At 43.2% G+C, this 27,936-nt stretch overlaps 1 protein-coding gene across 3 annotated transcripts in view; it reads right to left on the bottom strand.

The window, feature by feature from the left end:
- Window positions 1-27,936, bottom strand: part of CACNA1S (calcium voltage-gated channel subunit alpha1 S) — a 3,469,037-nt gene that overhangs the window by 456,787 nt on the left and 2,984,314 nt on the right. For all 3 annotated transcript variants that reach the window (XM_044076603.1, XM_044076604.1, XM_044076605.1), the window contains one exon: window positions 20,308-20,522. In XM_044076603.1, the coding sequence (XP_043932538.1) occupies window positions 20,308-20,522 (215 nt within the window). The remainder of the gene's footprint in view (window positions 1-20,307; window positions 20,523-27,936) is intronic.

The following is a 27,936-nucleotide window of genomic DNA, read 5'->3' as shown; positions in this document are numbered from 1 at the left end:
TTTTTAGCTCTTTCAAGTCCCCCTGTATAAAACCCACTTTGGCGCGGTTTTTGCGCTTGTTACTACTCAGCCAAGCTCCTTGTGGTCCTGCAGATTGGTGCTAGCAGCAGAGAGGCTAAAAGAGCGACTGCTAACCTGATAAAAGTGTTTGTTTTCCTGCTACTGCTACTACCTGGGCGACTGTCCGATCTAGCTAAACTGCAAATATTTCTGCTTCTTGAACTGTTTTAAACTGTTTAAAGTTGTTTTTGCACCTGCACTTTTAAAGTTTGTCCTGTTTGTTGCTTTTACCTGTTGAGGCTACACACTCAAGTGCACTAGCCTGTGTTACATATTTATTGCATTTTCCTGCTGTTTGTTGCAAAAAAAAATTATCCTTGTTTCCCATCTTTCCTGACCTAGAGTAGTCCAAATACAGGCTTTGCTGTATTCTGGACTTTTGGAAAGTTCCTGTGTTGCCCATTTCCTTTCTTGGATAAAGGGAGGCTTCTTAGTTCACCAGTGGCAGTGGGGAGCTTGGAGCAGCCTATCTATCCCTGGAGGAGTGTTCCCAGCACAAGAATCTGGTAGTCTATTGGCCGTTTTGGGCCAATTTCTAGCTCTTTCAAGTCCCCCTGTATAAAACCTGCTTTAGCGTGGCTTTGTGCGATTTTGCGCATATTAATTGGGTTTAAACCATTCTCGGCTCCACAAAGTCTGCTCTTCACTTTTTCCCTTAGAACTGATCTACATCTCATAATAAACACCCTATTCAGACTCTAAAGCCTGGCACTTGCTCACTAAAGCAATTATATAAGTCAGCACTACAAAATTAAAAGCACTACACCCTCACAAACTCCCCTTGAGTACTTTGTTCCCCATTGGCCCTTTTTTCAATTATAAAGGAATTCCCAATACTATTCTAGCATGTCCAAAGGTCAGTTGTCAATCTCCTCTCTGGTCCAGCTGGTGAATCTGGGAATCTTGAGGCAATGTTACAACTGCCTCATGTACACAGACAACCCTCTCCTCCTCCCAACAAATTCCAACACATGTGAGAGATGCAACCATATAGCCAAACTGGAGGCTAAGCTCTCTCAACTCAGTACTGGCGTAACCAGTCAGGAGGAGAAGGAAACCACACTCACTACAATTCCAGTCTCACATAGACCTACCACGACAGCAAACCAAACACATAAACACACAAAAACATACTCGGAGGTCTAAATAAAAATCTGCCTAAGCAGCAGAGACCTCGAAAGCAGACACCTAAGCAACCGCTACCCCAAAACAAAACACGTGCAACACATAGCTCACAAAGCCAGTGTGCCGAACAGTCACAGCCCTTAAGGCTAAACAACACACCTGATACACTTGTAATAGGTGACTCTATTGTCAGGCACATTGACGTCCCGCTCACCAGGCTGAACAAGGAGAAGGTCACTGTGAGCTGCCTGTCGGGCGCTAGGATCCGCCACATAACACAAGCACGCAGGTCACTCCAAGGCAAGTAAAATATGACTCAGTCATTGTCCATGCTGGTGTGAATGACCTGAGACGTACCTCCCTGGACTACATGAAAAGAGACATAGAGGAGCTCTCTGAGCATGTAGCCCAGGCCGGTATGACCCTGACCTTGAGTAGCATCTTACCCTCACCAAGAATGATGCCACAATATGAAGACAAGATGATCAATTTCAACAATTGGCTTAAGTATTGGTGTCATTCAAAGGGGATCCAATGCCTGTCTGCCTGGGATGACATGCTCGACAAGCCACGATGCTTCGCTAGGGACGGCTTTCACCTGTCACCCCTGGGCTTTCGGATATTGGCAAAGGCTCTTGCCACCCCCATAGTGCCTTTTTTTGGCAAGGCTCAAAAGACAAACCCACCTTCATAGGTATCACAAGGGATAAGAAACTAAGAGTAATGCTACTCAACGCCAGAAGTCTAAACCTCAAGATGCACGCACTCAAAACTCTCCTTAGCATGGAGAACATCGATATCTGTGCAGTAACAGAAACCTGGTTCAAGGCTCCCAAGAGCACCCTAGCACTACCAGGTTATACCTCATACCATGTTTTTCGGCCCCAAAACTTGGACTAAACCACAAAAGGAGGGGGAGTATCAATATTCGTCAAAGATACCCACACCTCCAGGTTGGTGGCACAGCACGAAGCATCATAGACTATCCATGTGCAACTAACAGTGGGTAAAACTGCCTTCCAGTTTATAGCCTGCTACAGACCACCCTCCCAAACCCAGGAACCCCACTCGGCCTTCCTGAGAACACTGGAAAATATGAAGGTCTCTCCAAACACCATTATATTGGGCAACTTCAACTACTCTAACACAGACTGGGAGCATTACTCTAGCTCCAACACCCTAGCCCAAAGGTTCCTAGAATTTATAAACTCAAATGATATGGAACAACTTGTTACCACTGCAACAAGAGGGGAAAACATACTGAACCTGATCATCACTAACATGGGGACTCTATGCTCCAGACCAGAAGTGTATCCCTCACTGGTAAGATCAGACCATAAACTAATCTCACTAGATATTCACATTCCGACCCCAGCCCCTGCCCAGAAAACCACAGTGAAAAACTTCTCTAAAGCAAATTTCACACTCCTCAAAACTGAGGTGGAATCCTTCAAAGCCCCCGGGCCTGTGGAAAATACGGCCCAGACCGCAGAATCCTTTATAAATGCATTCTATGAACACCTTCAGGAATGCATGGATCATGCAATCCCAAATAAAACCAAGACCCAATCTTCCAAAGTTAGGCGTCCTGTCTGGTGGACCCCAGCCATAAACAAACTATACAATAGAAGGAGGAAGCCACTACATGATAGAGCAAAATCCCAAAAAGGGAAGGCATCTCTGATCAGTATTAGCAAAAAACTACGGGCACTCATAAAATCGTCTAAGGCCAGCTTCGAGAGAAAAATTGCACAGGACACTAAGGATAATCACAAGGCTTTCTTTAGTTATGTTAGGAACCTGGGTGGGAATTCCCAGATATGCTCAGAATTACTCCAAAATGACAAAAAATACACCGAACCCACAGACATTGCCAACATCCTAGCTGACAGGTTCAGCGCAAACTCCCCCCCCCCTTCCCCACCAAAAGGGCAAATATCTATCCCAGCAGAGTGCTGCCCCCCCGACATCTCAGATGCTCAGGTAAGAGCCGCCCACTCCAAAGCAAAAAACACAGCATCAATGGGACCAGACGGTGTCCTGGGCTGCGTCCTACATGAACTCCAAGAAGAACTAAACCCAAACATAAAACTACTGTTCAATCTCAGCCTTACTACAGGATATGTACCCAAAGAGTGGCGTATAGCAACAGTGGTCCCTCTCCACAAAGGTGGTGTCTCAACGGATCCTGGAAACTATAGCCCCATAAGCTTGACTAGCTTGGTCTGCAAAGCTATGGAAAGGATCATCATGGACCTCATAAATAAAGATATTGGGGACCTACAGACACTGGATCCTACCCAGTTCGGCTTTGTTAAGGGCAGATCCTGCCTCTTAAACCTGGTCGATTTCTTTGAAACAGTCACCAAGGCCATTGACGAGGGGAAGGTGGTCCACACAGCTTACCTGGACCTTGCAAAAGCCTTTGATACAATACCTCACTCGGGCATTATAGATAAGCTCACCAGCTTAAATATAAACCCCTATGTCACTAGATGGGTTGCAAACTGGCTCAAGGACAGAACCCACATGGTTAGAATTGCTGGAGCCATGTCAGACTTCAAACCAGTTACAAGTGGCATCCCACAAGGCTCAGTCCTGGGACTTCTCTTGTTCGGTATATATTTCTCGGAGGTACAGGCTAACACGGAAGGACTGTGGCTGACCAAGTTCGCAGATGACTGCAAACTGTGCGCCATAATAGACTCTCCAGCCGACACAAGCATCCTACAAAAGGGCTTCATAGAAACAGACAACTGGTGCCAGAGCCATGGCCTCAAGCTAAACACCAAAAAGTGTATAGTCATCCTCTTTGGCAAAAACAAAGTGCCCACAAATTACCACATAGGTGGTAATCCATTAAGTACGGAAGAAGTAATTAGAGACCTGGGGACCCAAGTTGATAGCAATCTCTCATTTGACAACCACGTGGCCAAAGTGGTTAGAAAAACATTTTATATAGCCCACCTAATCATGAAGGGATTCACATCTAGATCAGGGGAGGTCATCGTGCCTCTTTACTCATCCCTCATCAGGCCCATAATTGAGTACAATGCCCCTTTTGGGATGTACCTTACCAGACACCTGCAGCAACTGGAAAGACCCCAAAAGTACCTCACCGAGAGGATCAAAGGGCTCAAACAGATGCCACATGCTGTCCGGTTAAAGAAACTCCAATCTACTCAGTGGCATACCCCCTGCTTAGAGGCGATCTGTGCCCGACGTATAAATCCATGTCCAACCCGGAATTAATGGACATGCTGCACCTCAGAAAATCCAAATCCCATTGAGCTACGCGCTTGAGAGACTTGAACCTCAGCACTGAAATAAATACGACATGCTGGAGGGACAGATTCATAACCCAGAGGCTCCCTTCACTCTGGAATAAAATCCCAGTCCAGGTTAGGCAGAGTCTTCATTGACTCTCTTCAAGAGGAATCTTGATGAGTGGATGGGAGATAGTAGGTTTACCCCGGGTATCACTTCTGTGTCACTGTTAGACAGAGGCACAGTATACTAACCTCGAAAAAGGGCATAGCAAAATTCATTTAAAATGGGTGGCGAAAGCCAAACACACTCTGGCTAGGCTTATAAATGCCCTAGGGCAGATAGCCTAGTATGGAACCTATGAACCTAAAAGTCATTACAGAAAGGCAAAAATGAGTACATGTTAAACATCACATATACATAAAAAACATATATATATATATATATATATATATATATATATATATATATATATATATATATAGATATATATATATATATATATATATGTATATATATATATATATATATATATATATATATGAACTTTATATATAAAAACTTTTAAGAATTCTTAGCATAAAATACAGGGCATGATCCATACGGATGACGGCAAATACATACAATCATACGTCTAAGTGCTATTCATTTAGGTAGTGGCCTATTTTTAAGTATAGGTTTTATACATACTCTGTCATTGAGCCCTCTGCCTTTATGTGCTCACATCCTAATAATCCAGTTGAGTTCATGAGACTCGACTTTATTTCTAATGGCACCCCCCTGACCATCTTCAAAGATAATCTCTATAGCCATAAACTTAAATTAATGTGTATTACCACTAACTGCCACATGTTTGGCCAGGGCAATGGTAAAAACAGAATTATTAATACAATAGAGATGCTCTCTAATACGATCGCGTAACCTTCTATCAGTCTTCCCTATATAGAAAGAGCAACATTGTTGACAAATAATAAATAAATACCACAGCAAGTACTGATGAAAACTTCTTATACCACACGAAAGGAAGACTCCACAGCAACCATAAAGAATTTAATCCACTGGAAAACCAATTTCACAGTAACAGAAATACACAGCCAATAATAAATATCGTTCTCTCTAGCGCCTCGGCAAATAGCCTTTTCAGAGTAAAAGATTGTTGACAAATAGCTATATATACTAGGCAACAAGTATTACAACTGGCTACTATTTTAAACACCAATTGTTTCCCCATATCTGGGTGTACAAAACTCCCAGTACTATCGGTAAACTGGCACCCAATTGCATTTCAAACAAAGATGGGTGCCATATGCTATCCCTGCTTGTGTAAAATCACTATTTATTTTGGGATAGCATAACATTCTCTTTAAATTCTTTTTATTGTTATAAACAAACCGAGGTTTACACCCCACTACATGACTGACTTCAGAATCCGAGGTCAAGACACGCCAATTCTTTCTCATGATTTTTTCAATGTCCCTAATATTACTAGAATAAGTAAGGGTACACGAAGCAGTATATCAGTTCTGTTTGTCGTCACTGTCCAAGGCCCATTAGAAAAATAAGGTTTACCACTGGTACCCCTTGATCCAGATAGAGATAGTTGTGTTAGTGGTTTCCAAATGCAGCATTTTAGGGCATATATAAAGCTGTCTGGTTTAAAGTTCTTCTTGTTTCTGACTACTCTAAAGGTTGTCTGGTTAATTTGGTGAGTTCTTCTAAGAAGGAAGGTAGGCTGATGGTCACTAAGGCTGTCTGGCATACAGCCTATTTTGGATGCTAGCAAGGGACTGGATATAAAAATCCAGTTTAGAATGGACTGACACTTGGATGATTTATCTGTCCTATATTTATCTGCCCTGTTTACTGGCCTATTTAAGTTTTAGGTGCTGAGATGCCTGAGTCTTGAATGTCGAGGAGACTAGGCTGGTACAGTCATATATTAGGTTTACAGATAATACCTAGCAGGAATATTTGTGGTATAGTTCAAGTGTTTTCCTCATTTAGTCATATTTAATCAAACCCACATTATGTTTCATAACAAGCATCATATCAGGCCATAGCTATGTACATCTACCCCGTCAAAGGCATACTTGAATTTTGTTCAGGTGCAAAAACATTGTGTAAACTACACAAAACATTTTAAAAACATCTCTTTAAAGATGCAGCAGACAGAGGGAGACTGAGCCCTGAAAGGACAATGCTAGGAACAACAAAAAAAATAAACGTCCACACCCTTGCATAAAAACACGCACTAAAAAACAAGGGAGATGGAGGGAAGGGAGTGGCTACTGCAGCAGTGACCATTCAAATGTTTACTGTTACGGCAAGCTACTTACACAACTGTATTATGGTCACCATACTGATGCTGAAGTAGCCTTAGCTATATGGGTAGATTACCTTACCTAACAACATCTGGGAGGAGGAAAGGGGACAGTCCAGGAGCCCCTGGAGAATGGTCCTAGCAAAAGCTTGATCTGGACCTAAATGAGGAATCTAGCTTATATTGCCTTGTAAAACTATGTACAAAGTAGCAGCTTCTAGAGTACTTGTAGAATCTAACCTTTCGCAAAAGCCAAAGATGAAGACAAGGCCCTGGTAGAGTGGGCCTTGACTCTGCTTAGAACAGATTTGTTATAGTGAGTATAAAAAAAGGTAACAGCCTTTGACAACCATTTGGAAATAGTTTTTTGACACAGGTTGTCCTTTCTTCTTGCCTTCACAGAAAATGAACAACTGATCTGAATATCTGAAAATTTAGTTCTGTCAAAATAATGCGTGAGTTGTCTGTGGACATTCAAGGCATACAGTATCCTTTCTCTCTTATTTTTAAAATCAAACTGTTTTGCATGTCAGATCTATCCAAAGCTTTTGACACTGTATCACATATAAGACTAATTCAACAATCAGAAACATTACAATGTACTGAACATACCATTACCTGGTTTACTAGCTACCTGAAAGATAGACAACAATCTGTCAGATGGCAAAACAATCAATCTGGTTATCTGGTTAATAAAGTAGGCATCCCCCAAGAATCCATTCTTGGACCGTTACTTTTTTAATGTATTTATAAATAATCTCCATACTGTCTTCCCTCTCCCTACATAGTTCCCTCATTCAGTATGCCGACGATTTTACCGTTATATCCTCGGCCAGCAACTTCTCAGATCTCCTCAAAATAACACAAAACACCTTCTCAAACAGAAACATGGCTAAACAAAGCTCAATTATTACTTAATCGCAAAAATCCAAACTACTAATACTCTCTTCTAAACCACCCCCACAAGAGTTCAAAACCTACTCCCTATATAATATGAAAATTGAAGTTGTGAAAACAGCTAAACTTCTGGGCATCACTATAGATGATAAACTATCATTCAAACAACACATTCTTAACACAATAAAAAAAACACACTCAAAACTAGTTAAACTATACAGACATAAACTATATACAGTGGTTATAAAAAGTGTACACACCCATGATAAAATGCCAGGTTTTTGTGATATAAAAAATGAGACCACAATAAATCATTTCAAAACTTTTCCCACCTTTAATGTGACCCAAACAGGCCACTTAGATCAGGGGATCAGAAGCTCTTACAGGTTCACAAACTTAATCTCCCACCTGACCAGCTTCTTTACTCATTCTCAACAGCTAAGTGCTGGAATGCTTTACCTATACCCATTAGAACTATTCAAAATCCCTCCCATTTCAAAACTTCCCTTCATAATCACTTCTCCTCATGCTGGAAGTGTACTTGTACCAATACCCCCTAGAAAATTCTGTGACTCCCAGTTTTCTTGTCATCAGTGTTTTTGGTAAGACAGTAATACTGCAGAGACAGCTTACAAATCCTATAATCTATTGTATGTAGATACTTATTGCTTTGCTGATTATTTAAGACTGTATATTTCCGTCATGGTTCTCTCAACAATTTGTACACACTTATTCTTGTAATTACTTTTTTTAATTTCTGTATAATTTGAGCACTGTAATTTTTAACTGTTAATTTTCTGTACCATGGAACTTTACTCCCTAGGCATCCAATGAAAATGGGTTGTATTATGCCCAATGGACATTCTTGGTAAACAAAAAGCAAATAAATAAATAAAGGACTGCCCTCATCTTCAGGCCACTGTCCTGCAATTTGGCCTTGTCTGTGGTGCATGCCTCTTGGACCATCCTGTTCAAACAATGCTACCACACTCCAGGGAAGACACATCCATGGTTAATAGTGGCTGCTGGAATAGGCTGAACAAAGAGTCTTCCTGAGCTAAAGTTTTCTGGGATGTTTCAAGCAAATTTTTTACAGTTTTATGGGGTTCGTCATGAGTTGCGTTGCCTGTCGCCACTGAACATTTAGTGTTTCCAGAACTTTCTTGTGCAATTTGTCATACTGTACCATTTGGATGGTGGCCCTGATAAGGCCTAGAACTTTAAGAACTGATGATACATCTATTTTTGGATGGTGGAACAGGTCAAGTGCAACTTGAACTATTGTGAGTAGCCTGTCTGAGGGCGGGGGTGGGGGGTGGTTAATATGGCCAGTTCTCATGCTGTGTTCAACTGGCAGCCAATAAACATTACAAACTGGGATGGTTCCAGTCCAGATTTTGAAAGACTGACTGTGATTCCCAAGGATAGGCAGATCTAGAGTAAGTATTGCCTTGTTATAATGAGTTTCCCCATTGAAGGTGCCGTAATGAGGCAGATGTATATGTAGGGAAGGATTTTTATCCCTAGGAGTTACATGTGGGTAGTGACTGGAGCCATGCACTTGGTGAACACCCAGAAAAGGGCTGTGGTGAGACCAAAAGGCAAGGCCCTGAACTGGGAATGACTGGCTCCCACTTGAAAGCAGAGGAATCTCCTGGATGGTCTGGCTATCTTGATATGTAGATACACTTTCTGGTGATCCAAAGAGCAAATCCAGTCTGCTGTCTGCAAAGATGACAGGACAGCTTGCACCAACACCATCTGGAAAGGCTTCATTTTCATGTATTAGGATGAGTGAGGTCCAGAACTGGTCTCAGGTTGTGAGTTTATTTTTTGAGGGCCGAAGAAGAATCTTGAGTAACATCTAGATTCTATTCAGTGGGTCCTCCCACAAGGCCCTTTTTAAAAGAAGTTTTTCCATTCCTGCTGAGCTGTCCTCCACTGATTAGGTGGCATTAAAGGAGAATGGGAGGGCAGCTGTCTGGGCAATTCCTGATCCAACGGTCTTGACTGATGGTCAGCCACTCATGCACGTGCAGAGAAAGTTATCCCCCAACTACATACACAGCAGGACAGTTTGGCAACCATTCAGGGCTCATACCGCCTGAACCCTGGACAGGGACCATGGAACTCTTGTTGATGTTGTCCACCTCTGCCAGTTTAGTGACAGTTACCACAGAAGTTCCCTCTACATCACAAACCTCTGACAAAGTGCTGCTGCTGAGGCTGTTGGGACTTCTGAAACAATATGTTCTTAGTTCCCTTCTGTTTTTTTTTGAGATGACCTCTGAGGAGCCAAGAATTTAACCAAAATAGCTGTGAGCATTCTGTCATCCAGGTCACATTGCAGCAGCTTTTCCTTAATTTTCTGCCCAAACAAAAGCATAGTTCTGTCAAAAGAAACAGCTGCCTTTAAGTGTTCTGTAAAACCAGTGAGGCCTAAGCCCCACAGATGTAGCTGCTCCATCTGCTGCAGTGTGTAAAAATCACATGCACAGCAAAGTAACGGAATTAATCATGGCCACCAGGGTCTCCGTCTGTTTTCAAAAGTCCCCAGTGGGTAAATATTTCACAGTTTGCAGGGTTTTATCCGTTATGTCTCCCTGACACCTCACCATTTGCACCATATAGTTCATCACCATGATAGAAAAAGTGCTTGATGCATATGTGACATTGTGATGTATTGCCAGCTGTACCAGAAGTGGAACACTGCATGTGTGGCATATGCCAGCATGGCTCGCTGAAGTTTTGTAAATAATCTTATGTCATATGACTGTCACATTGATTTGTACAGATGCTTGTATTAAAAATGTATTTGTAAAAGTTGCTTATGTTAAAAATGCTGCAACAGAATATTAATGGAGTTCTGAATGTGTATTGTGCCAGAGTCAGGTGGCTAGATGTGATGTCATTTTATAACCAAGTGAAGGATGGTACTCTGGCAGTAGTATGTTTGTTTTTGATTTTCTTTGGAACCTGTTATAAAATATCGACATCAGTTATCACAGTTCAATAGTTGTTAGTTGTACAGTTCACTCAGTGTGTAGTATCTCATCTTGCCTTGTGGAACTGAACATCTCAGCAGTACATCCTGCCTTGCGATAATGAGTCAGTGAACTAGGGACAGCTTCTCTTTAGTTCAGTTAGGAATAATACAGTGAGATTATTATTTTCTTTTTTCTGTATCTGTGATATTCTATCCAATAGTGTTATTTTTACATTTTCTGTGAGTGAAAACTCTGATGTTTATTGTAACTAAATATTAAGTGTTCTCCTGTTCTCTATTTTATTATCAATTACTAAATATTATTATACCTATTCATTGTGGCTGGCCTTTTAGAGAATACATTTAACATCTTGAGAGTACTTGTGCTTATTTTAGTGATACTGTGGCCACTCAGAAAACCATTATTTGTTCAGTCATACTCTACCATTTATATTAGTATTAATTTGAAACAGCATAATCGGTTACCCTTTGTAAAGCTTTAGAGTATCTGGCTGATGGCAGCAAACTACCTTGTAGTCTAGAGAGAGGGGACACAGTGGATCTGTGTCAGCCTTTCCCAGGGGTGTGTGTGCGCGCGTGTGTATGTATGTGTGTGTGTGTGTGTGTGTGTGTGTGTGTGTGTGTGTGTGTGTGTGTGTGCGTGTGTATGTGTGTGTGTGTGTGTGTGTGTGTGTGTGTGTGTGTGTGTGTGCGTGTCAGATACTTGGAACTGGGACACAGTGCTCCAAGTTCGGTCTTGTTCGGGATCTGGAGAGACAGAGAGTCCAGTCCCAGTGGAGCATGTTCCCTGTGTACTCTTGGGAGAAACGGTGTTTGATGCAGAGAGTTGCATTGGAAATACTGTGTAAATCTATTCCTGTTCTCAGTGACTGGCCCTCACTGGTGTCAGTGGTGAGGATTGAGGCTCCTTGATTACTGGCCCGGGTAAAGAGGGGCCATCACAGCATAAATACTTTTTTCCAATCTATCCTTAATCTGGGAATCCTTGTTTTGGGAATGGATAGCCTGAGATTCCTCTGGGGCCTTGTATTTGATAGCTGTTGACACCAAAATGGAGTTGGCAAGGAGTCTCTTATTCCAGTGGGGCCTACCTTTAGGTGTCCACAACACTCTGTCGGACTTCAGCAGAATTTGCTCCATAAAATCTGGCTTCCTACAAACCTTGGGACACACCATGCCAATAAACTTGTCTGGCAAGAGGACCACCCAGACTGCTAGGTAAAAGGACCTGTACACTTCTTGAAGGATCTCTTCCTCAGGGGAGGTGGGGTTTATGATTTGTGATCTTTACCACTTAAAGAATTTCACCAAACTTGGTGTCCTCTGGAGAAGATTGGGGTGAAGCCTCTCTTTTCCCAAGATTCATGTCTGGGGAGGGGGACTCTGGTGGGGAAACTATGTACTTCTTCTTGCACAGCCTTATTTGTAGGTGGGCTCAGGAGTATTCATCTGAGCTCTCCTGTGGAGAAGGTAACTCAGACCTGGGATGTCTCCTATGCCTCTAAGATCGTCTGACCTGGGTGGGTCAAATAAAAGAGAAGCCTAAGGGCTCTACTTCGGTGGTGTTTGAAAGCAGAACCTGTAGAACAGGTACTTGTTCTTGCTAAAAGAGCTAAACTCCTGTGTGCCAAAAATTTCTCTGAAGTGCCTGGGGCCAAAGCCATTGGCATCTACCAAATCAATACCAATGATGAAGCGGAGAAACCACAGGCACCAATGGCTCTGAAGTGGATTTCAGCACAGATGAACTGAAAGCCAAGATCATCAATACCAACAACTTCCTCAAAAGTGGTGGGCACTCAGCACCGATCCTTTCAGGCTTAGTGGGGTCAGGTACTGATACCTCCACCTGCCCTGACAGCATCAACACCAAGGAAGGAAACTCCTAAGGTGCTGAGAAGTGGCTAAGGTGGATTTGAAGTTTCTCTCCTGGAAGGCACTTTTTCTTGTGGCTATCACCTAAGCAAGAAGGGTTTCTGAATTACAAGTCCTTTCCTCCAACCCCCCTTATCTAATCTTCCTCAAAGATAGTGTTAGCCTATGTACTAATCCATCTGTTTTACCTAAAGTGGTATGGAAAATAATATAAATCAATCTGTCACTTTTTCTGTTTTCTTCCCCAACTCTCAAAACAAAAGAGTATATGCTCCATCTTCTGGACGTTCATAGGTAATTATGTTTTTATTTGGACAGAACTAAGTCTTGTATAAAATCAGAACAATTGTTTGCATCTTTTTCAGATGAAGAAAAGGCTAGCTGTCACTAAAACTACCCTTGTCAAATTGTTGAGAGATTGTATATCTTTTGTGTACTCTTCTGAGAACAGACCATTACCAGGCAAAATCAAGGCACATTACAAGGTCTATGGCAACCTCTCAGGCCTTTTGGTCTAGTGTGTCTCCTGATGACATTTGTGCAGCTGCAACTTGGTCAAATTCTCATACCTTTGTTACATACTATAAAAAGAAGTTATGTCCTTACCATAACGTTCCATGTGGAGTGTTCATCTCGCCTTGGTTATTACACATGGGTTCGGAGCCGATCCTCGGCTCCGTGCCGGCCGACTGCAAGCTCTGCACCGAGAAGAAGCTCGAGGACATCTAATACCCACAATCCCCCTCTGCCTTTACCTCAGATCTAGTTTGCAAGCAAACCAGGCAACAATCACGCATACATGCCAAAGTATATACATAATTACCTATATACAACATACCAAAGGTATGATAGTAATACCAACACTGCAACAGCAGAAGGAGAATATTCCAGACCAGGCACCAAATCGAACGTTCTTCCTAAGGGTGGGAAGGGTGGGAGTGTAATAACCAAGGCGAGATGAACACTCCACATGGAACGTTATGGTAAGGACATAACTTCTTTATGTGAGAGTGTTCAATCTCGCCTTTGTTCTTACACATGGGTAGCGTCTAGCTCCATGATCCTGAGGAACTCAAGGGAGAACGTTCTTGAGCACAGTGGAACCAAAGGTTGCCCTATCCCTAGAAACCCTGTCCACTTTGTAATGAGAAATAAATGTATGTGGTTTAGCCCAAGTAGCAGCCGCAAATGATGTCTAAAGGTAGGCAGGCTGCATGAGCCAAAGATGTAGAAATTGATCTGGTAGAATGTCCTCTGGGTTTTGCTGATAATGTTTGATCAGAATTTTCATAAACATAAATGATACAATCAGTTAGCCACTTAGAAAGTGTTCGTTTGTAACTGCAAGACCCTTTCTGCTGTCAGCAAAAGCTATAAATAGCTGATCAGATTTCCTGTGATCTTTTGTTCTATCCAAATAAAATCTGAGTTGTCTATGGACGTCCAGTTTGTGCAACATATACTCTAATTTATTAGAGTGGTCTTTAAAGAAGGTGGGTAATTCAATGGACTGGTTAATATTACCAGTAGAACAAACTTTGGGAAGAAAGGATGGATTAGTGCGTAGGGATACTCTGTCCGAATGAAAAATTAAATAGGGATGTTTGACCGAAAGAGCCTGCAGCTCAGACACCGTCTAGCCGATGTAATAGCCACTAGGAATAATGTTTTCCATGACAAAAATTTCAAAGTGCAACTTGAAGCTGGTTCAAAGGGTGGTAGCATCAATTTAGAGAGCAGTAAATTTAAATTCCACGGTGATGTCGGGCTTCTGACTGGTGGTCTGATATGAAAAGAACCTTTTAAAAGGCTTTACAGAGTCTGTGAGCCATAATAGGCGCACCACATTCTTCTATATGATAGCTAGAAATGGCAGCTAACTGTACTCTCAAGGTAGCAGAAGCTCCTTCCTGAAATAATTCGTTAGAAATTCTAAGACCTTATTCAAGCTGTAACAGGGTCCAACTGATGTGACTCGCCCAAAGACAAAACGTTTCCATTTACTAGTATAAGTCTTTATGGTAGAAACTTTATGAGAAGCTACCAATATATCCTGAACCGCGATAAAGGGGTAGAATTGACCTGGCTAAGGAAGCGGAGCAGCCAAGCTGCCAGATGGAGAGATTCAGGGATGGGTGAGGAACTCCTGACGAGTGAGTCAGTAGATCTGGCTCTGGGTCCAGCATCCAAGGTCCCCGAGCAGTGCTGCAAGAGAAAGGAACCAAATTTGACGAGGCCAGAGCGGAGCAATGAGAATTATAGTCCTCTGAAGGTTGTTTGCTTTCTGCAGAAACTTTGCAATCAGGAAATGGAGGAAAGGCATAAAGGAGACCCGGGGCCAATCGTGCACCAGCGTCCCTTGGGACTTCCCTGGAGGGGTAATAGGGCAAAGTAGCTCCTGCATTTGGCGTTCATTGGAGGCAAACAGATCGCAGGTAGGCTGGCCCCATTTGCGAAAAATCTGTTCCAACTGACTGTTTGAGGGACCACTCGTGAGGCAATAATATTGCCCTGCTCAGCCTGTCGGCTATGACGTTGGATGACCCGGGATGTGCGTTGCGATCAGAAAGCGACCGTGGACTCTGCCCATTGCCAAATTCTCATGGCCTCTCTGCATAGTTGGTAGGACCTGGTTCCCCCTTGCTTGTTTATGTACCAGACTACGGACATGTTGTCTGTCTGAACTGCAATGGTCCCTGGAGGAAGAAGGGGAGCAAAGTGTTGCAACGCCAAAAACACTGCCCTCAACTCCAGAACATTGATGTGCAGATTGTACTCTAGATTGGTCCATTCGCCTTGGACTGTCTGTCCCTGAAAGATGCCCCCCCACCCTATCAGGGAAGCGTCCGTGGTTATCGTCGCTGACGGTGTGGGTAGCACAAATGGTCTTCCGCCGGATAGGTTGCAAGTCTGTAACCACCACATTAGGTGTGATTTGCATGTTTTCGTTATCAGAATTTCGTGAGTCAGTGGAAGATGTTGGAATGACCATTGTGCAAATAGAAGCCATTGTAGCACTCTCATGTGCAGTCTTCCCAGTGGTATTGCTATGAGAGAAGCTGCCATGAGACCCAAAACTTTCAGAACAATTTTTGCTGGGGATTTTCTGGGCGACAGCAGAAGGGAAATGTTGAACTGAAGTGCTAATATTCTTTCTGTCGGAAGTTTTAGAATTAACTGGCGTATCCAATTCCGCTCCTATAAATAAGATATGCTGTGATGGCTGTAGCAAAGATTTTTGAAATTTACTGAAATGCCAAGGTGTGTACAAAGTTGTAGGGAGTAATCCCTGGCTTGAATCAGTTGGCCTGGTGGTGGCAGACAGGAGCCAGTCGTCCAGATACGGAAACACCTGGAATCCTAGGCCTCAGATGAGGCGCTACCACTGCCATGCATTTGGTGAAGACCCTGGGGGCTGTGGTCAGGCCAAAGGGCAGGGCTCGAAACTGATAGTGACTGGCTCCCAGCCGGGCGCAAATGATCTCTGGGCGCCCTGGCCATCTTGATGTGGTAGTATCGTCCTTCAGATCTATTGAGCACATCCAGTCGTCCTTCCGTAAGAATGGAAGGATCGATTGAAGCGTGACCATTGAACTTTTCCTTCTTGACAAAGGTGTTGAGATGACTTAGGTCCAGAATTGGCCTCCAGTCCCCTGTTTTCTTTGGAACTAAAAAGAACCTTGAGTAAGTTCGAATCCTATTTGGTCCGCTGGGACTGGTTGGATGACTCTTTTTCTTAACAGCTTTGAAATTTCTGTAGCTGCTGGTTCTCGCAGATGGGGTGGTACATCTGGGAGTTTTTCTTTGGAATGGGGGTGGATAGAAATGGGATTTTGTAACCTCTGGTAACAACGCTTTTACCCAATTGTCTGAAGAAAGGTTTTGCCAGGCCTGAGGGTATAAAGCTAAGCGACCCCGACTGCCTCCAGAGCAGGACAGTCGGGCCTCCTCTCAGGAGTGCTGAAAAGGTTTGCCAGGAGGTTATCCCTGTCACCTTGGTTTTGGACCCCTCTGCCGCCAGGGCGGCGTCTTCCACCTCTGCCCCCTCTGCCTCTAGAGGGGCATCACCCTGTGTGTCTGGAAAAGATCTTTGGGGTTTTCGGAACCACATTTTCCCACCACTTTGCCCTTTGGGGTGCGGTCTGGAAGGGTGGAAAACGGACTCCGACAGCAGACAGAGTCTTTCCCTCCTGTTCACACCGGTAAGGGTCTCCTTTACTTTAGGGCCAAAAGTGTGGCTCCATCAAATGGGGCGTTAGTAAAGGAAGACTTGAAGGCTTCCATAACGAACATAAGCGCATCCAGGATTGCCTACGAAGAGCAATCGCTGAAGCCGCTGCCCTACTCGATCCTTCGGCTGCATAGGATATCAGCCTCAAGGACGAGTTCACAATAGACGTAAGGGTGTTGAGCTGCGCTGTAACTTTTTCGAGACAGCAGCATCTGTTGCACCCTGGAGGGTATCTCCCAACTCTTTGACTAGATCCCTCTGTAAGCGAGTAAAATGGGTCAAATAGTTCAGGGACGCATAGAAAGCCGCTGAACTGAAAATGCGCTTCCCATATCTGTCCATGGTCCTAGAATCTTTGTTAGGCGGATGGACAGATGAGGAAGACTCCGACATCTCCTTTTCGTGGCTGCTGCCACCGCCATGGCGTCTACTGGAACTCCTTTGGTAAGGTAAGCTTTGTCCTGTGGTGCCGTGATGTACTTATTTGGCTTCCTAGGGACAGGTTCCACTGTGTCAGGGGTCTCCACGCCCTTGAGCAATTAATTCCATTAACTCATCAAAGGCGGAGTGACCCAGGAGGAGGAAGGAGCACCAAATGCCTTCAGCAAAACTGACTCATCCTCAGAAGGGGAGGGCTTGCCAGTCACCTCTCTGCTAAGGATCTCAAGATGTCAGCAAAGAGACATCCTCTGAAGGTGACTTAGGGGACCCTTCTGACTCATCTAAGTCAGTATCAGATGTTAAGGATTCTTGTGGAGAATCCAAGTGTCTCCTCTTACACAGTCTTTTCCTAGGAACTTCTTCGTGGGGAGCATCCGAAGAAGCCTCCGAGGAAGAGGGGCACCCTCAGGGGTGGCTGAGACACTGGTGCCCGGCGCTTGGGCGTGGCCGTGGGTGCAGAGGAGGATAACGGTCCTTTGCGGGAGGAGAAGCTGTACCTGCTGATGTGGTTGTCTGGGTAGACAACACCTTCCTCATGAGGTCGAAGGCCCCGGGTCCCGAGTCGAGGTATCTCCCGGTTCCGAAGAAATGGGCAGAATACCCGAAACAGGAACCGAAGGCACCGACCCGAGGGCGGAACCGAATCGATCCGTGCCGAGGCTCCGAGAGGAGAGTCGGAACGAAACATCGGTCCGACTCGGTCCCGGAACCAAGGACAGACCGGGCCGAGACTCCGGTACGGATCGGATGGAGTCGAGGTAACGGTACCGACCGAGAAAAGGGCGGTTCAGGCACCGAGGGCTCCACAATCATCAGGTCAGCTTCTTCCAGCTCGAAGACAGAACAGGTCTCGGAGGAGGAACAGATGGAGATAGTGGCAGGCCTTCAAGTCTCGACATCAACTGAGAGGAGACGAAATAAGTTTGGACAAGGCCGTATGCTCCATAAGCTTCTGCACCACACGGTCCACGTTGGTGTCGGAAAGGGCTCTAGAAGAGCGAGTCGAAGGGATCGAAGGCGGGCCGACCTCAACAGAGTCGGTGGGGAGCTCCGTCACCGGTTCCAAGACTCGAGGCTCGAAACTGCCAATAGCTGAACACTCGGCCCGAAGTCTGTGGAACCGGTGATCTAACTACACTCGAAGAGCTCGGAGCCGATGACTTTGGCTCCGGCGTCTTGACCCCTTGAGACTTGGATGCCTGGTCTGAAGCATCCAAAGCCTCCTGGAAAGAGGGTTTCAGCAATCCTCTATCCATCAGTTTCCTGCGCCTATCTGTCATGACCCTCCCACTAAAAGAGTGACAAATAGAGCAATCCTCTTGTAAGTGGAGAGGGCCAAGACAGTAGACACAGGAACTGTGGTTGTCTGTGACCGACATTTTTGGCCACACTGACAACGTTTAAAACCAGATTTCATCTTTTCAGACATATTAACAATGAACACAGTCAAGTCCAGTAAAGAGTCCAATCCAGTAAAAAGTCAAATCCGGGTAAAGTCTGTTAGATAAAGCTAAAACAAGACTAACAAGTTTCTAGTCAACTAAGTCAATCAAGTCTAATCCAGTAATAAAGTGCCAAAAGGCAAGATTACAAAAATTTTAGTCACAAGTCAAGAAGGGTAGGCCCGAAAAACTCTACTCGAAAGTTAACAAGTTAACTTGTTCAAAGTATAGAGAATTCCTGCACTCACACACCTACTCTTTAACTAAGTAACTAATTTTAAAGAACTTTTCTGAAAACAGTACAGAATAGATAAAATATCTTATCTGAACAGCCCCGAGCTAGTCTCCAGCGATGCGTACTGCAGCAGCGGCAAACTAGATCTGAGGTAAAGGCAGAGGGGGATTGTGGGTATTAGATGTCCTCGAGCTTCTTCTCGATGCAGAGCTTGCAGTCGGCCGGCACGGAGCCGAGGATCGGCTCCGAACCCATGTGTAAGAACAAAGGCGAGATTGAACACTCTCACATGTTGGACATTACCTCCAGGAATAGAACTGCCTTTGGCTCAGCAGTGCTCCATAATATCCTTCCATGAGGCCAACCTAAGGTTTTTGTGTCTGGGGACTCTGTCCAACAGGTTAAGGAAGAATGTCAGTGACAACATCAGATAAAGAAGTTATGTTTCTTACCATAACATTTCATCTGTGTTGTCACTGCAGTCTTCCTCAACCTCCCCTCCCCCCTTCCCCCTATCTATGACTATGAGAGACCTGTTGGATTAATTTCCTGGAACCATAGTTCCTGGTTGAGCTCCTGACCCTTCTGCTTTACCTTGTACTTAAGGATATTGATACTGTGCACCTTTGTTCTATAATGTTGCTTCTGTTAGTACAAATTTTCTGCAAACTCAATCTGAGGTAGATTGGGGAAATGAGAAGTTATGGGTAGAATGGGAGGAGCTTCGATCTCTCAGCTTGGAAAGAGGCCCAGTCAGATCCGAGGGTCGGATCCGAGACCCACAAGTTGAGGAAAAATGTCAGTGACAACATCAGATCTGACTTTAAACATGAATACTAATGCAATGAGAAATTGCAAGAGGAAAGGGGACTTATCTGGTCAAAAACAAATATGCAGAAACCTAGTAAAGTCCATGAAGAACGACTGTAGCACTTGGTGGCGACAACAAGATCAGGAGTGCTAGCTAAAAGCAGTGCATTATGAGACAGGAGCAGCTCCAGCTAGTCAGAGTTGTCATTGTTGCTGTGGAGATGGGTCTGTTTTAAAGACCAGTCCATCTGTTACAGTGTACAGACAAGACAAACTTAAATCTGTCTAAATTGTCAACATCCTTGACCAACAGAGGTCACTCTCAGAGCTATCACTTATGCTCTGGTAAAATTAATTTATTCTCTACCCCAAATAGCTGATGTTAACATGTATTCTACATAAGTGCTTAGACTGACATAAAGAACTTTGGTTGATGCAGAATATTAGAACTATAATGGCTTACTTACCATACTTGTTGGAGGATGCGAACTTTCTACAACTTATTTACTACAACAAAAGATGCAGTAATTTTATCATTCTAATATAATCATTACTTCATATACAATAGCCTTGAAAATAACATGTTTTTCACACTACCTGGTTACTTCATTGTTGTTAGCATTATTCACATTCTGATTGGCTGCAGCAGAGAAGAAATCCACATCAGGTGGCAAGTAGCTGGGTGAATCCAGTTCATCCTCCCTTGTTTCAGAAAGTTGTAAGGGGCGATGACGTGTTGGATTACTCTGCAAAGGACTATTTCTTTCTATCCCAAAGGTGTCCACATGGTTACCAAACAAGCCACCTGACCTCTGTAATGAAAGTAAAACAATATGATTATGGAAGATGAAATGAAGTATCTGCCTTCCTTCCAACATCACTGTCATGCCACACATCAACAAATACTCCCTTTCTCAAAGTAGTGATCACACGCAAGATGCCTCTCTACCACCAAAGCATTTTTCTCTTGGAATTAAGCATTCAGTAGTTGAGTTCTGCCAAACCCGGTAGGAAGGCATCACATGTCCTCTCAAAGGTTAAGGGGGTATAGGAAAAAGATAGCCTGATACAGTCAAACAAGAAATGTCACTCTACTAGCCACAGTCCGCTCTCTATCTCTGTCTCTCTTCTCTCTCTCTATCCATCTCTCTGTCTCTCTATCTCTATCTCTCTTTTCTCAATCTCTCTCTCTTTCTCTCTCATTTAAACAGCCGGGACAGCATACTCTGCAGCATCTATATGTGCCTCCATAAATGCCATGCTCATACTAGAGTGAATGAATCAGTACTTCAAGCATTTTGGACTTCCATCTGCACAGCTACAGATTTCTCTCAGACAGTGTACATACCTCAGGGTTCACATGCAACCCTTCCAAGTGAATATCAGTGTTGCACTGAGTTATACATTTATTTTCTGTTCTTACCTGTCTCATTGTATTCCAAATAGGACACCATGTAGTGCAATCTGGTGCTCTTACATCAGTTATGCACTAATGTATTTTAGCTGCTCAGGAACTACCAAACACTATTTGTCTATTTCTGAAATGTTTTTGCTTTAAAATATTCAAGTATACAGTCAAATATCTAAGCCTTCAGTCACAAACTCAAGTTTTGGCTGGCCATTTAGGATTTCAAGTCAAAACAAACCTAGAAGAATTTCAGTGAACATAAGACCCAAAAATACACTAAATGCCAAAGTCCAGCAGTCTGAAGTAAGAACTACAACAGTGACTCACTCAGCCAGAATTCACTATGCTAACTGCACATCTATTGCAATAAGCATTCCCCCAGGTATACAGTGAAAGCACAGCAGCAGCAACAGTAGCCTCACCACACAGAACAGTCGATGCTCTCCAAAAGCAGACAAGCACCGAAGGAGCCCAGTGCAGTGTAACTACAAAGCACAGCAATACTTTAGGCAGCCCACCCCTTCCTCAGGAGAGGTACGTGTACAGCAATACACAGGTGCCCTTACAGCTGTCTGAATGATGCTGCACCCACATGTGCTGATCAAAGGAAAGAGAAAAATGCTCACGAGAATTCCTGTTATAAACAGAGGTCTACTTCACCCTGTCGAAGGCCGACAATAACAAAGCTGATATTGTCGGCACCAAAATGTCGAAAGCGAAAGTCATTGTGCGTGTAAATGTAAATCTCCGTAAGGGGAGATTTCCATTTACTGCAAAGCAGTGCGATCTCTGCGGTGGTATATTTAAGTAGTGGGGGGTGTGGGGGGTGCAGAGGGGCTTGCCCCCCTGCATAGAGCAATTTGTGTTGTGTTTGGGTGTTTTTTTTTTTGTGTGTGTTCGATGTTCGGGGGTTTCAACATTTTCGTGTCGATTATTACGCTGTTGACAGTTTGAGTTTTCAACAGTGTAATATAAACGCATAGGCAGCATACTAGCATACTAGGACTGCTGGCTTCTCTGTCCTTAGTATAGTTAATTAATTAACCAATTATGTCCATTAATTCTATGGATGCCACTTGTTAATGCATTGGGTGCTCTTGGGGTACATACAGTAAATGTGGTACATATTACCCTGAGCTGCTGCTGCTGTTTGGATGTACTCTTTCTTGTATCAATCAGGGATAACATTGTGTTGCTATGACAACCATCACCAGGTAAGCTACAGACCACTGTCTGTGGGCATTCCAGCTCTGCAGTATACCAGATTTCAAAACTTATTATACACCCTGTCTCACTCTCATACATTAAATTACAACATACAATTCCTTCACTAAATGGCATCTAGATGGCTCATATTGTCAGATGCCTGAAGAGTAGGGTTCTTCCATCAATGTCAGATGCCTGAAGAGTAGGGTTCTTCCATCGGTAAAACAGTTAATGGTCAGCATCTTATTTGCTTCTCCTGTATATCGGCAAAATTGTGGTGAACTCTGTCATGAGGTGCACCTCCAAAGGAGGCACTGTAATGTTGGACATGACATAGCATTAACCTAAGGTCTCATGCCTGCAGTGAACATATAACAAACATTGCTTATACTTTATTAAGTCAGAGAGTTGCATTATATATACTTTGTTTGCATCTTCTGCAGCATATATCCCTATGTGTTTAAAATGGCTTTGGTAATATATTGTTTCAGGATCGCACTGTATACAGGGTTTTACTGTGTGCAGACAGTACTATATACCTTGCACTGCCTGAAGGCTGTTTTTGAGCAGAGGTGCCAGGGTATTTATTAAAGGTACTTGTTCATTTTATTTGGAGTGGTTCCAGCCAGTGTTTTTTTTTTTATTTATGTCCTTTTTGCGGTTTTACTACTATATACCTTGCTTTTTTTTTTTTTTTTACAACTTGCTGGCATGTTACGTCATCACTGCATTTGTTTGAGGGCATAGCACTTTTGACAGTCCTTTGAAATGCTATGCAGTCTTCTCCACCTACGTGACACTGCGGAGCATATCAGGGCTATCTTTGCTGTTGTACACTCTGGTTTGGACTGACTATGTCTATGACCACTCGCTTGCCTTTTCTGACAACTAGATCCTTTGTTCAGTAACTGCATTCATGATACCTTATTGGGTTCCCACTTTACACTGGTGAATTCTCTGGCATTGCTATGTGTGGCCAGTGTGATGACTCAAGCATGTTGGTAAAGGCAGAAGACAGTCTGCCTTACTGCATTATGCAGTGTCCTGGCTAGATGCTTTATTGATCAGATTTCTTTGTATCAGAAAATAATACTTCAGCAGTGACTGGATTTGAAAGCTTGTGTTTATCACTGCTGCAGTGACAAAATGGTGGACAGGAGCTGTGGCGCTTGGATCCTTTCTACTGCCCAACAATAAAATAATTTTTAAATCCGAAAGTCTTAAATCCTAAATCCGGTGGTCACCATGGGGTATGGTCTCTCGAGTCAGACCACTGGCACTAAATAGATTAAGGGATAAATAAGGCACATAAATTTGAGTTTCTAATTAATTCACTAACTGCAGCTTAGTCATTAGGGTATGCAGGAAATATACACTGTCACCCTGAATATGAGCCTTCATTATTCACACCATAAAAAGGCTTCACACTGAGGAACTCAAAAAGCACTCTTTGGCCTAGATCTTCAGACCCCTTTCTCATCACTCTCTCTATGTTTCAGTATCTTCTGGTGCGCACTTGCCCACAGCAACTGTACTTTCAATGAAGTCTCATAAACACATGCAGACGGACACACACAGACACACACACACACACACACACACACACACACACACACACACACACACACACACACACACACACACACACACACACACACACACACACGTATTTCCAGGGAAGGTTGGTAATATTCTCCAAAGCTACAACCTTCTGTCTTGGCTCACAGTAATAAACTGCCACCACACCAGATTACCAGGTTGAAGATCTCCCAGTTATTCTTTCACACTTTTTAATAAGTCATTTGAGCAGATGGACGTGGATGCAAGCAGCCTGTCACCATTTACCGATAACTGTCATCTTAGCAATTAATAAATAGGTAAACAGAAAACCAGACACAAGCTTTTTAAATGTGAATAAACAAAATAACTTAAGAAATAATGAGTTAAGCAGTATAAAATATGTGGGAAATGTAAAACTGAACAGAGACATAGGAAATAATCTTTTTACATAAGCACTTTACTGGACAGAAACATATATGTCTATGGCTAGACTTCTTTCTAGCTAGTTCTAAATTAGAAGAATTACTTAACACTAAGCTACAAAAGCTAAATTTACAGAACACGGCCAGAGACAACTGCCAAAACAAAACTCATGTCTGTTCATCAAGCTGTAGGGCAATTATACCTTCTACATTCTTTCTTCTCTTGACCAGATATTTGGTTTAGACCTTTTCATACAGACCACAGTTACAGCTGAGCAGAGGTTCATACTTATGCACCAACAAGTTTGCTTACTTGCTTTTAGTTAGACATCTCCTTAAAGGATCTTCGAAATGCACTTTTAAAACTGGACTACAAATAGTCATACATCTTGTAGTCACAGCACACAATAGTTACAGTTTTATATAACTGCTGTACTTTTAACATCCTATGTATAACTGCTGTATTACCCAGCAGACTGCAGTTACAAACTCAAGTTACAGTTACTTTTTTTACCCACTGCAAAGAAAAAGGCCAAAAGTTCACATAATCTTTTCATGCCACTGAAACATACACATACTGCAATACAAATCATAACTTGCATCACATTAATGTGTTGAGCTGTGCCACTGCTATTTTTTTGATTCACTGTCAAGCATACTCTCAACAGGGCAATCTCTCATTACTGAGGAATTCACATGACTATGATTCACTCGGCTGCGCAGTATTACCCTGTTAGTTGTCAGCCCTCCAGATTCCCTACTACAGATGTAGACACACACACACACACACACACACACACACACACACACACACACACACACACACACACACACACACACACACACCATTCACATTAAGCACACATACACGGTCATTCTTAGACTCATCCATACACTGTCTCAACACACATACACAAACATATACACACACCACTACACTATCAAATAAACACATTCTGTACTACTTATGTGGATTGGTAAGATGTGGCAGGTAAAGCTCTTCTACCTCCCCTGTGCAGATTACCTCCAATGAAATGCATAAATGAATAAAGTACAATTGTGCAAGTACACTTACTATAACAGTTGATCTTTGCATGGTCATTGCTACAGTAGCCTTAGTTATATGGATTTTATCCTGCAAAGGATATAACAGCTGGACAGCTTCTAAATTCAGGGCACATTCCACAGGCCCAAACCATCAGTCAACTCAAAATAAGCTGATTAAGAAGACGGGTTTGGGTGCCAAGTTTCTCAGAACTTTCATGCCAACAGAAAGTGGGAGGTTGAGCCCTGAAAGGATAATGCTAGGAACAACAAAAATTAAATGCCCACACTCTGGCATAAACAACACATGAGAAAAAACAAAACAATGCGATGGAGAGAGGGAGGTGCTACTGCAGCAGTGATCATACAAACATCTAATGTTATGGTAAGTTTACTTACACAACTGTACTATGTTTATCAAACTGATTGCAGGAGCCTTAGCTATATGGGTAGATTACCCTAGCTAACTACATTTAAGAGACGGAAGGAGGAGGATCCAGGAACCTCTGGAGAATGTTCCTGGCAAAGCCTGACCTACACCTAGAGAAAGAAACAAAGTTATAGTGCTTTGTAAACGTATGTCTAGAGGACAGAGTTGCAGCTTCTAACATAGTTCTAGAACCTAATCCTTTCCAAAAATCCATAGATGAGGCCAGGGCCCTGGAAGAGTGGGCCTTGACCTTGCCTGGAATAGTTTTGTTGTGGTCAGAATAACAAAATGTAATAGCCTTAAACAACCATTTGAAAATAGTCTGTTTTGACATATGTTTTCTGTTCTTCTTACCTTTACAAAAAATCAACAACTGATCTGAAGATACAAAAGATTTAGTTCTCTCAAGATAGTACCTCAGTTGTCTGTGGACATCCAAGGTATGGAGTATCCTTTCTCCCTCATTTTAGGTCCAGGAAAGAAAACTGGGAGGTGGATAGTATGGCTTACAGTAAACTCACAAACCACTTTAGGTACAAAAGAAGGATTAGTTCTCAAAGAATCCCCAGCTCTGTGGAAAATGAGAGAGGACTGACTTGTAGGAGCTTGCAACAAAGATTCTCTTCCTGCAGAGGTATGAGCAATCAGGAAAATGTTTTCTATGTTAAGAAAAAAGAAGTTATGTACCTACCATAACATTCCATGTTTGTTGTCCTTCATCTTGCCTTCCTTCTTGCTGGTTGGATTCGGAGCCGACCATGGGCTCCAACTCGGCTGTTTACTTTGGCTGTAGAGCTTATACTGGCTTGAGGCTAACCCCATCCCAACATGCCTAGCGGTAGCTAACTAGAGCTCCTTTGTGATAGCCCGCACTAGACAATAATAGTAAAATGCAAATTTTACTAAACTCTTACATATAAGGAAACCTTATGTATAAAGGAACAATCCACATTTAACGGTTAAGAAGGAAAAAGGAAAAACAAGGCATGGTCAACTAACCTGGTATGTCAACAGGAAATTCAGCCAGTGTAACCAATGAAGGAATTCCTCTTGATCCTCCAGGAAAGGGGAAGGAGGGGGGGCGCAAGAAGGAAGGCGAAATGAAGGACCACAAACATGGAACATTATGGTAGGTACATAACTTCTTTGTGTTATGTTGTCCCCATCTCGCCTTCATTCTTGCTGGTTGGGACCGCGTCCCCAGCACCGGGTTCTTGGGTGTCTCACTGGATCAAACTCGTCATGACCGTGGAACCAAAGGATGCCCTGTTCCGGGAGACCACATCCACTTTGTAATGAATGATAAAGGTATAAGGATTTGCCCATGTTACTTCTGCACAGATTGAATCTAAAGGCAATCTGGCTTGGAAGGCAACAGAGGTAGCCAAGGCCCTGGGTGAGTGTCCTCTGGATTTCCCTGGAAGCTTCTTGTTACGCATATCATAAGTATAGATGATTGTATCGACAGCCATTTTGATAAGGTCACTTTTGAAACTGGAGAACCTTGTTTACTGTCAGCAAAGAATACAGGAAGTTTGATGGACTGATTTAAATTATACTCTGAACACACCTTTGGCAAGAAGGAGGGATTGGTTCTAAGGGAAACTCTATCTTTGTGGAAGATGAGATACGGCGGCGAATAGATAAAGTGTGTAATTCAGAAACCCATCTAGCTGAGGTGATGGCAATCAAGAAGAGGGTTTTCCAAGATAGAAATTTTAGGGGACAAGATGATGCTGGTTCAAAGGGTGGAAGAACCAGAGAGGCTAAAACAAACGGGGGGGGGGGGGCTTCTCTTACTGAGGGCTGTAAAAGGGTTGTACCTTGTAAGAATGCTTTGCACAACTTATGGCACATGATATTAGAACCCAACACTCCTACATGAAAATTGGGGATGGCAGCCAGTGGGACCCTAATGGTAGCTGCAGCTGCCCCTCGTTCGAACGTTTCGTCCAGGAAATCAAGAATCTTGGGAACAGGAGCAGTGAAGGGATCAATATCATTCTTCTTTGCCCAATAAGAGAACCTCTTCCATTTGCTAGCGTAAATCTTTCTGGTAGTGGGCTTGTGAGAAGACACCAGGATGTGCTGTACTGCTGGGGAAATGTTGGGGAGCCTGGATAAGACTGCAAGTGGAGAAACCAAGCTGTCAGCTT

The sequence above is a fragment of the Protopterus annectens genome, chromosome 7.part0, assembly GCF_019279795.1.
Source record: "Protopterus annectens isolate FY-2018-M chromosome 7.part0, PAN1.0, whole genome shotgun sequence".
Classification (NCBI taxonomy): Eukaryota; Metazoa; Chordata; order Ceratodontiformes; family Protopteridae; genus Protopterus; species Protopterus annectens.
Note: the sequence above shows the minus strand (reverse complement) of the source record. Positions and strands in the feature narration are given on the sequence as shown.